Source organism: Triticum aestivum, chromosome 6B (assembly GCF_018294505.1).
Source record: "Triticum aestivum cultivar Chinese Spring chromosome 6B, IWGSC CS RefSeq v2.1, whole genome shotgun sequence".
Taxonomy (NCBI): domain Eukaryota; kingdom Viridiplantae; phylum Streptophyta; class Magnoliopsida; order Poales; family Poaceae; genus Triticum; species Triticum aestivum.
This window is the reverse complement of record NC_057810.1, coordinates 31,788,894-31,805,331: the sequence shown is the minus strand read 5'-3', so window position 1 is coordinate 31,805,331 and position 16,438 is coordinate 31,788,894. Positions and strand designations below refer to the sequence as shown.

Sequence of the window (16,438 nt, the reverse complement as noted above, 5' to 3'; positions counted from 1 at the left end):
TTTAAAGTTAAATTATTCACAAACTAGTGATTCACACTAATTTCAAATAATTCAAAATTTAAACTATTCAAATTTGAAAACTACGGGCACTAACAGAAAGTTTGTAATTTTTTGTACCTAAAGCAAAAATATTCACAAAGAAACTCTAAATACACAAAAAAACAACACAAAAATAAATAAAGCAAAAAAAAAGCCCGCCTACTAGGCCAGAGCGGCCTGCATACGACTAGAAACCCAACCTGTTGTTGGGCCAGGATGCAGGCCCGCAAAGGCCAAGTGGGCCCACAGGGCAGCAAAGAACACGTAGGCCCAGTAGGCCTGCTTTGGAGAGGAGCTCGAGAGAGCGATCGCACGGGGGTTTATAAACCAGTGCGGTCGCCCCTTGGCTAGCGAGGTGGGACTAAACTTGCCGCACAGCACTTGCGCCAGCGCACCCCCTTTAGTACCGGGTGGTGGCACAAACCGGTACTAAAGGGGGGCCTTTAGTACCAGTTTGTGCCACCACCCGGTACTAAAGGGGGTCGCTTCCCGCTGCTTGGGCTGGCCAAAACAGACCTTTAGTATCGGTTGGTGGCTCCAACCGGTACTAAAGGTGCCTTCTATATATACAACACTTCGAAAAATTTCATTCTCCCTCTGTTTCTTTCTCTGTTTCTCCATTGAACTGCCCGCCTTGATCGATCGACGCCGTCACCGACCCCGTCGCCGTCGCTGCCCCCGTCCCGTCGCCGCCCCCGTCGCCGTCGCCGCCCCCGTCCCCGTCGCCGTCGCCGCCCCCATCCCCGTCGCCGCCCTCGTCTCCGTCGCCGCCCCGGGCCCGTCGCCGTCGCGCCATCCCTGCGTCGCAGCCCCCGCGCGTCACGCCCGGCCCGTCGCTGCCCCCGGCCGTCGCCTTGCCGTCGCCGTCGCCGCTCTGGGAGCTCTCCCCCTCTAACCCCTCTCCCTCGCCCCCGACGGCCACCATGGGCGCCGCCCCTCCCCGAGCCCATACACACACACACAAGCATGATGAACACACACACACATACACGTATATATGTATGAATGCATGTATATATTAGTATATATGTATTTTGTATGTTTAATTAGTTTAGATTTTTTAGATTATTGTTTTTTCACTAGTATATATGTATGAATGCATGTTAGATGGATATAATTAGTGTTTAATTAGTATGGAATTTTTTATATAATGTTGTTTTTCTGTTTTTAATGGATGTATAGAAATTGTTTTTCTGTTTTTAGTGTTAGATGCTTAATTAGTATGAAATAGTATATAGATTTTTGAAATAGTAGAAATGTTAGAAATTTTAGTTATCAAAATCCAATCATTAAAAAAATATTATTTTTTGCGGGCATATAGCTAGTATTTGTTCTCGATGATGCCCGGGCCGCATCCTCGCCGTCGACCCGTCTGCGACGACGTCCAGCCGGCCCATGTCCGGGACTGGGCTCCGCCGGGCTGGCACTGGGAGGTGCTGCCTGGAGGGGCGCGCCGCTTGATGAGGAACCCGGCCCCGGGTCTCGTCGTCGACCCTGATCTTGTTTGGTGGCATTCGCGTGGGCCAGTTTCGGTGCGGAGGGACCCGGCCCCGCCGGAGGAGGTACGCCGCCGTGTCAGGGAGGAGGACGAGCACGTCCATCGCTACATGGTTGCGTTAGAGGGCGGCAGGTTCTCCAATACCTGGCAGTATCTTCAGGGATCTCACTTCAGCTATGATCCTGTGAGGGTTCCTTCTCTTTGGGTGTCCACCGCCCGCGACGCAGGAACCGCGAGTGTCCAAGATTCTTCTGTAGTATTCGATCTTTAATTAGCTAGCCAGTGATGTACTATTCAATATTATATATTATTCGAGACGATGTATTCAAGATTGTATCTATTATTCTAGACGAAGTATTCGAGATTATATCTATTATTCGAGACGATGTAATATGAATACTAAATTGTTTTATATTTCTTTTGAATTAGTTAAATAAAAGCTATGGCAGACAATATCGACAGAGAGGGAGAACAGACCATGTTCGATATGATACGCGGGCCAGATGATAATCAGAATGAAGAAGATTATGACGGCTCCGAATTTCTAAACAACACCGGAGAGGGTGATATGATATTCGATCGCGACGACCGAATTAATGAAGTCATGAACTACGATTATGACGATGACGAAGAACATGTTGATCCTGAAACAACAAACACCGGCGAGGTATATATATTTATATAAGCAGGTTTCTGGTGATCATCACATGTTTTAAATAACTTGAAGATATATTAACGAATCGATCTTTGTTCTTTCAGCCATCCGGATCGAGCAAATCTTCAGGCAAAAGGACGAAACGAGGCCCGAACAAAAAGTTGAAGGAGGGCGTAAAGTACAATATCGAGGCAGTCAGACCTAATGGCGAACCATTAGCGCCTAAGAAGATTGCAGACAAGTTCATTCGTCAGTGCGGAGTTCTTGTGAAGGACCAACTCCCGATCTCCCTTCAAGAATGGAGAGAGCCAGCAAAAGAAAAAGGACAAAAAGGCAAAGAGGACGCTGCTCCACGTCCAGATGTTACTTTTGTCGACAAGAATCAAAAAGATCTGCTTTGTGATACTCTCATGGAACATTTCACCCTACCAGATCATTTCACAGAAGCAGATGTGCAGAAAGTCAAGGACGCTGCTCTTAGGAAGATGGCGGTTGCATTCAAGAACCACAAGAATCGTGAATGGGACAAGTACGTCAAGGGAGGAAGGAAGACTCCAGTATTCGAGGGAACACTAGAGAACCAACGTGCTCATTGGGACGATTTCGTGAAATTCAAGGATTCGGAATTAGCTAAGGAACGGTCGAGAATAAATAAGAAGAATGCCGAAAAAAAGGATAAGTTCCATAAGCTGGGGCCAGGTGGCTATGCGGTGGCAATGCCTAAGTGGGATAAGTCTGAGAAAGAGATGGAGAATGGAGGTGTCACTCCGGATACTAAGAGCTGGCCCCCAGGTGCAGGACTTGGTTCTATGCGCATGGGGGGGAGTTGGACCCGAAGACAGGCAAAGTTTCGATGAAGGCATGTCTGAACGGAGCCGACGATGCGATACTTGTTGCAATAGAAGAGGCACGATCGGGGGTGTTCCAGCCCAACAGAGAGAACGACGAGCTTACGCGTGCCCTGGGAAATCCTGAACACCGGGAAGAACATGAGGCAAGGGCGCTATTCCGTGGTATGAGGGGTTTTCAGACTGGAACACCGACTACAGAACCCGTGCGAGAAAGAAGATTGCGGAGGATAAAAAGAGGAAGATGGAGGAGGAGTAGAGGAAGCGGGACTATGAACGCCTTCAAGGCCTAGAAGCAAGTCAAGTGGAATTGGCAGTCAAATTCCAGCGGCAGTAGGAGCAGATCGACTCACTTAGCCAGCAAAGGGGGTCTCAGCAGCTGCAGCAGCTAGCGGATGATCCAGCATTGGATAGCACCGTCCCATCCATGCAGAGAAGCAGCGTGGGTTCCGCCCCGGATGATGCAATGCTGGGTAGATACCCCGTGGATGACATCACGGAGAACACTAGCTGCGAGCTACACGTCAAAATGAAGAACATATCCATGAAGGTGGCGGACAGCGTTGCTTTTCCAGTTACCCCCAAAGCAACCTACCATTGCATCCCGATTCCAGAGGGCTATGCTTGTGTCATGGTTGACGAGGTGGTGCAGCCATATTCGGGGCTAGAGCTTGACATTTCTGGAGGTGAGGACGAGCGCTTTCTCGGAGACGCCAACCATCGTATCATCCTATGGAAAAAGGATTGCATCATCTTTCGAAGGCCACCGACCCCGCGTCATCCGACTCCTCGTCGAAGTCCGCCACCGAGTCAGCAGTCTCCCGCTCCTGCAAGTCCACCAAGTCCGGCAAAGTGTCAGGCCACTCCTCCTCCAAGTCCGGCAAAGTGTCAGGCCACTCCTCCTCCTCCAAGTCCGCCACAGCGTCAGACGTCCACTCCTCCTCCAAGTCCGGCACAACCTCAGGCCACTCCTCCTCCAAGTCCGGCACAGCTTCAGGCGGCCACTCCTCCTCGTCCAACTCAGCCCGTCAGCCGGCGTCTCCGCCGCCTCAGCAATCGCAGAAGAGACACCCCGCAGCTATGGTGCGTAGCGGTACGATTCGAGGTAGTACAGGAAGTACAGGCGGAGGCAAGCGATATAAATATGGTCCAAGCCTCACGCATCTTCCGCAGAGGTCTTATGACAGGTCCGAGGAGGAAATCGCAGCCATATCGAAGTCCGAGGTGGAAGCCCATTTTGCACCGAAACCGCCACCGCCGCCAAGGGAGAAAGTGTCTGAGGAAACGATTGACCACTTCATTTGTATGGCTCAACCACCAGCTCCCAAGCCTGTTGACACAGACTATGAGCGCCACATCAGGAAGTTAAATCGAGCACGTCTACGTAAGGAGGCGAGCTCAGGATCGAGCAAACAAGAAGCAGCTGTCAAAAATGCGGGAAAACCATTCCCCAGCTGGAAGAACAGGTGGCGCAATCGATCCCCTCGCTTGTTGTGCCAACAACACGTGAAAGTACGCGCGCCCAATATTATTGTGGGCAAACAGTTTACGTTCCTGAGGTGGGCAATGTGGTAATAACGGAGGACCATATAATGCAGGCTGAAGTTCTCAAAATCACTGTTGGACAACTCCTCGAGATCGAGCCCATGCCTGTGCTTAGAGAGGATGAAATAAAACAGAAATATGTCCGGGGCCAACCTTTGGTCGAGCCAGACAAGGTCAAGAACCTCCCAACGAGAATGTATGAATTGCATCAATGGTACATGAACATTACCAAGATTTCCGATCGATTGTCCCTCATGGTGAATGTCAAGGAGGAGCATTACTTCCATGAGAAAGCTGTGTCCGTTGAGTATTCTGAACTGTTTCAGTTATACAATCAAGACGCACTCGACAAATCTATCGTCAGTTGCTATTGTCTGTAAGTGATTTCTTTCTGTAATTTAAGTCTCAAGCTAGCTGTACTGATCCTTTTGATCAATCATTACCTGTAATTATCCTTACTATATTCTTTTCTGTGGTATTATATGCAGGATGAAGATATATGAAATGAGAAACGGTGGACGCTTTGGCATTGGGTTCATTGACCCAAACACCGTTAATGAATACACATGGAAACTAAATCCACGTTATCAAAAGGACGTAGAGGACAACATGCTAGAGTTCTTGAAGCGCCTCAAATACAATGAAGATATACTATTTTTTTACAACTTCCAGTGAGTCACACTGTCTTGTACTACAAATTCTATGTTTTTTCCTACTAGCTAGCTAATGTTTTTGCTTTACATATGCCCGCTTAATTAAGACATGCAAACGTGTGTGCATGCAGATTTCACTGGGTCTTGTGTATCATTAAAGTTGACGCCGGAACAGTTGAAATACTGGACTCACTACTCAAAGAAAAAACTGATTATAACATCTTGTTTGGGATAGTCAACATGTAATTTCAATCATTATTAACTATATATCTCGGCCTATTTAGTTCGTCATTTTTCATGATATGAACTATTTAATAACCCCTTTATTCATTTTCTTTGTCGGCGGGCAGGGCTTGGGCAAGGTTCATCAGCGTGATCCCAAGAGAATGGAAACAAAAGCTTAAATGGTTTCGACCCAAGGTAAGTAATTAAGCAGTACTAGCTAGCTAGCTAGCTGCCATCTCTTTAATTATCATGCTTGATTAATTATTATCTGATCAAATTCCATTCTCGTAAAGGCCCTCAAGCAGGCGCAGGGGACTGATCTGTGTGCATTCTGCGTTTGCGAGAACATTCGCATGATGGCGTCCGAAAGGGGCAGATCTCAAAGACAGGAATGAGTACGCTTGTCAAAACACTATTCACAATTTTTACACCATTATCGATATCTAGTCACACAACTAATACAAATGCATATTGATCTCCTTTTTAACAGTTCACAGAGGTGCGGGAGAAGCTCCTAGAAACGGAGCGCGTAGAAGCACTTCAAGAGGAAATAACGGGAATTTTGCTCGACCAGGTCATAAATCCGAAGGGAGAATACTATTACCCGCTACCGCCTCCATCGTGCTCCGAAGGCACCAATTAGGCTAATACCACTGGCTCCGAAGGCAACATGCATATGTAGAAGAAATTGTATATAGCTATACATGTGTGTATGTGTGAATTAATTAATATGATAATTTGTGAGACATTGATGATATATATATATATATATATATATATATATATATATATATATGCATGATTGGTTCTACTAGAAATTATCATATTAATTAATTCACACATACACACATGTATAGCTATATATATATGTGCATAACGTGTACAATGTGTAGTATCGTAAAATACCAGCAAACGAAAAAGAATTAAATTGATAACACAAATTTAATTGAAAAATAAAAAATAAAATAAAAACCCACAAACATTTAGTACCGGTTGGTGTTACCAACCGGTACTAAAGGGCTCCCGGCCCCCGGAACTGCCTCGTGCCACGTGGTTGGCCTTTAGCACCGGTTCGTGTTGAACCGGTACTAAAGGGGGGGGGGGGCTTTAGTGACCACACTTTAGTGCGGGTTGTGGAACCGGTACTAAAGGGCCTTACGAATCGGTGCTATTGCCCGGTTCTACACTAGTGTACATGGCACTATGTCAGGATCTCCCTATAAATACTAACCTCCATTGTTGTTTAGAGATCACAGTTCAAGCAGCACAGCAACCATTTCCCAAAGCTTGACAGAGGGCACGTTCCTGCCAGTATCAACACTGCTTGGTAAATTGTTTCAGTGAGGTGAAAACAAAGAGACATGGTGGCCATTCGTGTGCTGCTCCTTGCAGGTGCTCTCTTGGCCTTTGCATGCTCACAGCATGGCGTCGCCGCCTCCGACCCCAGCCTTCTCCAGGACTTCTGCGTCGCTGACAAGACGTCTCAAGGTAATGTCAATGCACACTGACTGATGTACTCTCATGGAATTGTAGTTAACCGATCACTCGTCTCTCACATCTTCGATGAATGCATCCAATCACCGCAGTGCGTGTCAATGGGCTGCCTTGCAAAGCTGCGAACGAAGTCGTCGCCGAGGACTTCTTCTTTTCTGGCATCCATCTGTCCGGCAACACGGCGAACAAGCAGGGCTCCGCGGTGACCGCCGTCAACGTCGCGCAGATTGGCGGCCTTAACACCATGGGCATCTCTGTCGTCCGCATTGACTATGCGCCAAACGGCCTCAACCCTCCTCACAGCCACCCGCGCTCCACCGAGATCTTGACCGTGCTAGAGGGTTGTCTCCACGTCGGCTTCGTCACCTCGAACCCTGACAATAGGCACTTCACCAAGGTTCTCGCCAAGGGAGACGTGTTTGTGTTCCCCAAGGGCCTCGTCCATTACCAGTTCAATAATGGGAATACTCATGCGGTGGCCATCGCGGCGCTGAGCAGCCAGAACCCCGGAGTGATCACGGTAGCCAACGTGGTGTTTGGATCGGAGCCTGCCATCTCAGATGATGTTATCACCAAGGCATTCCAGGTGGAGAAGAACACTGTAGATTGGATTCAAGCACAGTTCTAAAAAGTCTTGTGTTGCGGTGTTTGTTTGTTTGTTTGTTTAATTGTTTGTTGAAGTACTATTTTGTCTTTACCTTCATTCGGATTGCATTGCATTTTCTTTATAGTATTTTAAGTTGAGGTTATTTAATCCTCATGTGTATGTCTTTTTACCCATGTATCATTGATGTGTTGTGGTACACACCTCTATTCGTTTATTGCAAAGGTAAATTATTTGTTAAATTTGTCATTATTTTCCTTTGTTTGGTTTGGTACTTCTTATGTAAACTAATATAAGGCCGCTTAGATCACTACTAGTAAATATCTACTGCCGCTGATTCGTGTACTTTACACTGCCCACATGTAGTTGTGGGACCTCACAAATCCAAGTGCACCATGAGGTCAGCCTGGACAAGTTTGGACCGGCCGCCGGCGGTCCGGACCGGACCGGACCGAGCTTGCCTGCGGTCTGTATTTTCAGGACCGGACCGAAGTGATGCCAGCTCGGTCAAGCTTTTCCGGCTCGTTGGGACCGAGCCAACTTGTCCTTCCAGCTTCTGTTTAGTGCCTATTTAGCTGCAGTTCTGGTCTTAGTTACACACAAAGAGCGCCATGTTCACCACGGAGAGCAGCAGCAGGAACACGTAGTAGTAGTCGAGGTGCGAGTCGTTCAGGTTGTCACCGATCCAGCTCTTGCCGGCGCTCGCCCTGGTGGCCCGGTCGACGAACGTCACGAGCAGGCTGTTGAGGAAGTTCCCGACGCCGAGCCCGCTCGTGTAGAAGGTGGTTCACATGCTCTGCATCCCCTCCGGCGACTGCCCGAGCTGCCCGCGAGGCGGCGCAACACGTCGGGGTCGCCGAGCTGCATGAGGCTGCTGGCGATCTCGGCGCAAAAATGGAATCGCGAGTGGATGGTGATCGCCGGAGACACGACCGGAGGGGAGGGAGACAAACACAGAAGTTGTTCCGGCGCTCGAACACCATGGACGGTGAACTGGCATGGTCGAGAACTCGCGAACGGCTTCAGTGCACGCACGGCAGCGACGGCGAGCGGAAAAAACAGGCTATGGGGCACAGGGAGGAGAGGAAGGAAGGTGAGGGGAAGCTCCTGGACATGATGGTTCACTCAGGGGACGCCGGTGGCCACGACGACGAAGCACGGCGGCGGCGGTGAATGCGCTTTCTCGGTCCGCCGAGCGGTCCCGGTCAAAGACCGGACCGGACCGAGTGCTGAGCGGGCCTAATTTCCTGGACCGGACCGGCCAATTTTGCTAGCGGGCTGGGACCGAGCGGTCCGGTCCTTCTCGGGCCACGAGCGGGCCAAAAAGCCCGATCGCTGCGTCCACCCTGACCATGAGGTGGAGCTTCTTGCTAGAGCTAACCTTGCTGTATGCTGTTCATCATCTGTGTTGCTGAAATAGGCAAACGAATGATGCGAGGTGCAGCTGCCGCCTCCTAGGGTGCTGCATGTGACGAGAACCACAACCAATGGGAGGTTTGGGGCAGGGGCACAATGTGCGCCGGAGAGGGGCCGATAGGAGTGGCGGTAGGGGCACTGGAGGGCGGCAGTGCAACCGGAGTTGGGGAAAGTTGTGGCGGAGCAGCAGGATGGAGGACGAGCAAGCAGAACCTCAATTTCGATCTATTTCATCTAGCTGCGGTGTGCACGTTGTTGATATGATTAGCGCATGAACAGAAAGGAAATATGGAGGATGATCTAGGCAGGCGGTTGGCAAATGAATCAATGGTGTCGGAAGAGGCAAAAACGGCGTTGGCGTCGCGAATAGATCGAGGGGTCGTCGCTCCTTCACCACGATTACGAGGCATCGATCGTAGGGTTTTTTTTGGCATGGTTTTTTTTCGCGGGAGATTTGCGAGTTAACGGAGGTTGGAGGATGACGAAAAAAACCGAGGGTGGGAGAATGACAAAAAAACCCAGCGAAATTAAACCGCGGAGACTATTCATCAAGTCGTCCATTAGGAGTAGAGATGCGACGAATTTACAAATACACTTCTTCTATCCCATAATATGGGACGTTTTTTGACACTACACTGTCTTACATTATGGGAAGGAGGGAGCAGTAGTTAATCAAACAAGTAACAGGCTAATAGCACGTTCATATCGATTCAGTCATTCCCAATCACCATCTGTACCCATCTCCTCTCCTCCCCTCGATGGATCTCATAGCTTGTAGCTGCGCATGAAGTCGCGGAACGCGATGCTCCGGTACCTCGCCGGTCTGCCCTCTCCGAGGAGCTCCTTGGCGGGCCTCACCACGCAGTCCATGGTTGGCATGATGAAGGCCGCCACCGACGTCCTCCCCACGGCGACGTTGGCCACGGCCCGGTGCTCCACGCTCCGGAGCAGCCCGTTGGTGGCGATCTCCAGCTGATGGCCGAAGTTGATGACGAGCGCCTCCGGGATGGGCTCGACGTCGATCCACCCGCCGTCGTACGACACCTGGAGGCCGCACACGTACCCGGGCTGGAGCAGCACGGTGATGAGGTTCCTGTCGCAGTGCGGCGGCAGGCCGAGGGTGACGCCCGGGTCCGGGCACGCCGGGTAGTGGTTGGCGTTGAGGATCACCTCGCCGCCGCTCAGGTCGCCCTCGAAGTAGTCCGGCGGGAGCCCGATCCCCTCGCAGAGGAGGCGGAGGAGCTCCATCCCGACGCTGCGCGCGGGGACGATGAAGTCCTCGAGGGCGGGCTGGAGCGCGGCCGGCTTCTCGGGCCAGCCGGGCTTGGTGCTCTCCACGGGGTAGCAGGCGAGGCGGAGGCAGTGGCGCCAGTAGCTCTGGCCGCCGGACACGCACATGGTGCTGGAGAAGAGCCGGTTGGTTCGCTCCGTGTCCTCCGACTCCGAGTACAAGGCCACCTTGTCCGCCAGGGGAAGGCGGAAGAACTCGCCGCACGCCGTCCCCAGCTCACGCATGGTCCGCTCCGGCACCCCGTGGTTGACCACCTGGAAGAAGCCGAACTCCTTGCCGGCGCGGAGCACGGCCCGGCGGACCTCGTCGCGGCCGCCCGAGAGGTCGATGACGGGCAGCGACACGGGCGGCGCCGGCGGTAGGAGGAACCGCCCCGGGACCGTCTCGTGATCGTGAGACGCCACGCCGAGGACAGCAGCTTCTCCATCGCCACAAACCGTCACTAGCTCCGACTCAGCCCAGGTTGAGCAGAGCTGCACCTGCGATTTCCATGGCCATAAATAGATGAGCAGAGCTGCCATAAATAGATGAGCTGCATGCGCCTGGGGCTGGAAGTGGAACTGAAAGCAACGTCGCACTCCACTGAGATCGCTCCTAGCGCGCGCAGGAAACTATTGCATGGGTGAAAAAAGGCGGCAGCTCGCACGTTAAATTTGACGCACAGCGCCCGGCGCGTCTATAAAATTACAGCGCCCTCTGCAGCTCTCTCGTCGCTCCCTTTACCGCATTCTTTCCTCGCCGCCGACACGCCACCACCGCGCTACCATGCCGCCTCGTCGCCGGGGAGCTTCGGGCTACTGCGGCGTTCGTGTGCGTTCGTCCGGCACCTACTCCGCCGAGATTCGGTCGGGCGGCGTGCGCCTCGGTCTTGGAACCTTCGACATCGCCCAGGTTGGCGCCCGCACGTACGACGCTGCGGCGTGGCGCCATCGGCGGTCCCGTTGGGACATGAACTTCACGGACGTGGCGACGCGGGAGCGGGCATAGGAGTTGGCGCCTCCCCCGCGGCTTATCACCGACGAGGATCGTAGCGAGAACCGAAGGTGGGAGCGCCGTCTCAGCCTGGCCGAGATAGACGAGGAAGCCATGGCGCTGTGGCGCCAACGTTTCCCGCAAGACATCATCAACGAGGAACAATTTTTTGCCGAGAGGAGGGCGGAGAGGGAGGAGAGGAGGGAGGAGCGAGCCGCCTATCACGAGGACAAGCGAACGCGGAAAGGCGGTCGCTAAATTCAACATCGCGCTAGGAGATGCGTCGTCCTGGGTCTCCAGCGACAAGCGGTTCGTTGACGCCTACGCTCAGACGTCGGAGGAGGACATCACCGAGGCAGAGTCCGAGTCGGAGAATGACGAGTAGTAGTAGTTTTTCGTTTTATCTATCTATCGTAGGAGAAGACTATGAACTATCTATGCACTATTTTGTATCGTAGAAGCAGGCTATGTGACGAACTATCTCACATTTGTACTATCGGAACCAAATGTGTATCGAATCGTCGTTCACATAGTATGCGCCAAGGGAAAAAAAGATGAAATATAGTGCGCCTTCTGGAGCGGCTCGGGCGTGTTTTATTACGGCGGTCGCTGGAGCCAGCGCACCGCCGCGCGCGAAAGCTGGCTCACCCGGCGATGTATTCTGATTTTTAACGTGCCACGCGTTAGACGGCTGTTGGAGATGCTCTCAGTCAGAAACCCAAGCACCAGCTGTGAATCAGCAAAGAGGTGGGTTGCGGATTCGAGGCCAATTCTGCAGAGGGGGCAGACCGGGTCATGGGGCATTTGAAAGAAGGAGCGGATTCGAGCCCAATTCTGCAGAGGGGGCGGAACGGATGGATGGATGTGTCATGTCGCGTATATCTTGGTGTCGGTGCAACGCCACGCAACGCAACTTGCACACGATTGCTCTGTCTCCTCCGTGTCGGTCGTCCAAGTAAACCATATATACAAAATGCTCACTTCAGGTCCATGACGTTGCTACGAGTAGAATTATTGCTGCAAACAGAGAAATGTACCCCCCGCAAAAAAAGAAAGAGAGAAATGTAGCTACAAAATCGACTCATAAACATCCTCGTAGAAGAGAGAGTCCACAAATTATTTGTACCTGTCTCAAACAATTGTTCCAATTCAAAAAAGTGGGTGAGGCCTTGTGGTGGGTCCTTGTGGCGGCGGATCTTGGGAACCCTCTCCCGGGGATGTTACAGGACGCGCGTGGCGGCTGGAGCTTCCTTTGGCGTCGATGACGCTGGATGCGGGATCGCGGGGCGGCTATTGACGTTGCGTGGGCGACGATAGCTGCTGGCACGACGGTGGGTGCTCCCTGTACTGCTCGGAATCGGGGCGGCTGACCCTCTTCATCGACGGCGGCAGACTCCAGGGTTGTGTGGGTGACTCGGAGTCTGGATCTCGAGGTGGCGACGGCCTTTCTGAGGCTGATGGCGGTATGGGACGTCCCCTTCATCAACAGATCAGATTTGATGCGGCTCGGCAGGTGACACATGCGTCTCTTTCGGAGTTGTCGTGTAGTGCATGTCGCCGACAGGTGAAGGCATCTGTGGATGCGCTACCGGCAGATGCTACGCACGACGTCTTATACGAAGACGTCAAATCATGTCTGCTACCGGCAGGTGATGCACGGTGGCTCTGGCGGAGGTGCCATGTTTAGCCTGTTGTTCTTGGATCGAAGGTTGTGCGACAGTTGCGGGAGGCAGGTGGTATGCGGCGTCTTTGTCTTCCGTTGTCTTCTCCAGAGGTATCCGGCTTTCGAGGAGTCGTTAGACAGATATGGGTAGATGGTACAGACGGCTTCAACGACGAGTTTATGCACTCTGGTGGAAACACATGATCTCTGATCGGGCTATGTTGACGCGCGGCTGCGTCGTGTCTTTGCTAAAGGTGGTGGATTGAAGCTTGGCTTTGGGGATCAGAATCCGGAGGTTAACCTTGTGGTGGACTGTCATCATCGGCGTACGTGCGGCGATTCCTTCTTGAAGGTGTAGCCTGTGAGTTGTGTATTTTTCGTTTCTGATATCTCTTGTAACATAGGGTTAGTGGCTATCTGAGGGAGTTACCGTCGCGAGGTATACGGCCTTAGGGTTTGTTTTTCGCTTTATCTTCTGGTTGAGATCGTTCGGCTGCTGGATTTTGCTTTATTAATAATATATGGCTGCATGCATCGTTCTGATTCTGATGCAGAAGCCCGGGTTATCCTCCTCCAAAAAAACAAAAAAGTGGGTGAGGCATGGTTTCCATTCACACAGAAAAAAATGCACATTTTTACTAGATTCTTTTGATTTTACTGTTCATCGGGGTGCATTTGACTTCAGATTCATGGACTTTCGTACTCTCTTCTACTTCTTTGCTCATTGAGAGTCGTGGTCAGTTTCCTTAACCACCACTTACATGCAAAGACAAATCAACATCTTTCACACTACCCTCCCCTTCATTTCCTATCTTTTCGTCCGCCCTTTATCTAACAAATTGCCATTACTTCAAAAATCTGTGATCTGAACTTACAACTGTTTTTGGGCACCTTTTTAAACTTTAGGAAATCTATGTAATAGTCATCACATATCGCGAGAAAATGATAGTATATTATATGCCTGATATCCAAATGAACTAAATGGATGGAAGAGATGGCGGAGTATTAAGTAAATGAGTACAAAGCTAATAAGTGCAATCATGTGGAAAAAATCATACATGTATTGAACAATGATTATTTTTCAGAAATGATAAAAATCCGAACTTCAGATTTTTGACCATGGCAAATTAAACATTTTGAAGGCACTTTTAGTTGATGTGAGGATGGCAAGTTTAGTTCGCGTGGATGACAATTTCCTGACAAAAAAACTGGCGAGGGATTTCCATGCTTGCCAACTAAACTTACCATGGTCAACAAATATAAATTGCCACAAAAAAAGTTCGATTTCCCGTGGTCAAATCCCAAATGTTCGGGACTTATTGGTGTCCTCATTTTTTGTCGGCCTACCCCTTCGTCTCTCCTCCCAAGCGAGCATGCGACGAGGGTTCCTGCCTCCTGTCGGCGGCCCGCCAATGTTCCTCGTCTCGGGGCCGCATTGGTCCCGACCCTTGGCGCCGACAGGGCTCCGTTTTTAGATGTTTCATTGAGTTTTGTTAGGATTTGTGTTATGTTCGAGGAGGCGAGACGACAACGGCTCCCTGAAGAAGGAATAAGGTACTCCCTGCCTAGAGCCCATCCAGGTGATGTGTTTAGCATAATCGAAGGGCATGTGGAGGTATGTCTTTGGTGGATCTCGCTGGATTTAGTTAGTGGTTGTCTTTGGTGGATCTGATCGGATCCGCCCTTCGTTTTGTCTATGTTTGTGTGTCTTCAGGTTGGATCCTTCCAATCAACGCTTCTCTTCATCAGTGACGGTTGTTGTTCTGATGTGTTAGTCCTATGTGGTGTTAAGTCTTATCACGACAACTTTCTGACTGTCTATTACAACAAGTTTGGCCTGGCTCCAGCGATGTGAGGGCCGATGATGGCAGTGCATCTTCAGCTCACTTCAGTGCTTGTAGTCGTCGTCAGGTGGTCTACGCATCTGGATGTAATATTTATTATTTTCGGTGTTTGTCGTACTGTCATGATTGAAAATGAATAGATTGGAAGTTTTTCCAAAAAGATTCTTTTTTTAAACCCATCACAATTTTCAGACAAGGCAAACACCATCTTCTCTCTCTCTCTCATGACTGGTCAACCACGCTATCTCTCTCTCTCTCTCTCTTGGATGATAGCAATCTATGGGAAGTTGATCTTGATAATTTTGTCTCTGAGTTGAAAGTGTTGCAGGTAACTTTGCCAGATGGTTTGATGTCGGAACTTGAGATTCTTGAGTTTGTTATGGCTGTAGGTTGCTATCCAAATGTCTCTGTTTCCTATTGGATCCTCTTAACAATGCCTGTGAGTGTAGCCTCAGCTGAAAGAAATTTCTCTAAACTGCAACTACTGAAAAATTATTTGAGGTCAACTATGTTGCAAGATAGATTGAATGACTTGGCTATGTGCTGCATTGAGAAGGATATCTTGGACAATGTTGATCTTGATATTGCCCTTTTAATGACTTTGCATCAAGGAACGTCTGAAAAAACTTTTTCTGAAGCAGTGAAGTATTATTGTTGTAGATGGAGTCAGTCGAATTTGGTTCTTATTTGAGGTAATCATGTCATGTTAGTTCATTTTTGCTATCTTTTTATTACTTCTTTGGTAATATGGCATTGTCCAACAATTATTATAGTCAAATCTCAAACTAAAGGTGTGTGGTTGAAAGTTTAGTCTTAATATCATTCAAATGAAGTTACACACAAAATATGTTTACATATCACGCACACGCATACATATATGGTCTTAGGACATAGGGGCCCATATCGTCGAGTTCGCCTAGGGCCTCCCGAAACCTAGGGCCGGCCATGTGTCGCGTGCTGCCACCTCACCGCCCCACCATTTGGTCGCCACTTCCGCCGCTCGTTGCGCCAGCCCCCGAACAGCAGCGCATTGCCAGATCTTGCTTTACTGACGACTCGAGGGGACGGATGAAACCCTGGATCCAGCATCAGCCAAAGGAGCTCTCCGCGCCTACATTGCTACTAGCGACTGGAAGAGGTGGGTCTGTAAGGTATAAGCTTGATTGTGATGCCATTTGCGAATCATACCTTGCTTCTTGTTCTGAAATACAAATCATACCTTACTTCCAAGCAGGGAGTGTTTTATCTTTGCACGGTTTTCTAATGTTTTGCTGCAGCAGAAGCAAGAGAGGAAAGGATCCAAAGGCCAAGGTCCCGCACCTACAACTTTCTCTTTTCGTCATGGCAGATTTTGTCTATTTAGTTTGTGCTAAGAAAGACATTAGCTGGCCTTGCTTTATCTTTTCTGTGGGCTTTAATACTTTGTTTGGCACATAACAAAATCTAGGGATGGTCACCCACCTAATTACGGATAGAGTAAGCAGGGTCAGTGAATGCCTTTTCCTTCAGAGACAAAAAGGCTGCTGTGGGTCGTTGTTTAGGGTAGGGGCAGGGCAAGGAACCTGGTTCCTCAACTTCCTTTGACATATAATATGTAGCCCCTGGAGACCAAGTTTTTGATGGATCAAAACATCCAAAGGTCTGCCCGGTCTTCTGTTTCGTAGATGCATAGCCAGCCAATTAGAACTGGA

At 50.0% G+C, this 16,438-nt stretch overlaps 1 protein-coding gene across 1 annotated transcript; it reads right to left on the bottom strand.

Annotated features, from left to right (window-relative positions):
* Positions 1-9,504: 9,504 nt before the first annotated feature.
* Positions 9,505-10,824, bottom strand: LOC123133288 (2'-deoxymugineic-acid 2'-dioxygenase-like). The gene has a single exon (XM_044552800.1). The coding sequence runs from the start codon at positions 10,787-10,789 to the stop codon at positions 9,743-9,745; it is 1,047 nt and encodes a 348-aa protein (XP_044408735.1). The 5' UTR covers positions 10,790-10,824; the 3' UTR covers positions 9,505-9,742.
* Positions 10,825-16,438: the final 5,614 nt, after the last annotated feature.

Excerpts from the sequence above, each read along its gene's own strand:
- LOC123133288 (XM_044552800.1), bottom strand. The coding sequence starts at position 10,789 with ATGGCAGCTCTGCTCATCTATTTATGGCCATGGAAATCGCAGGTGCAG.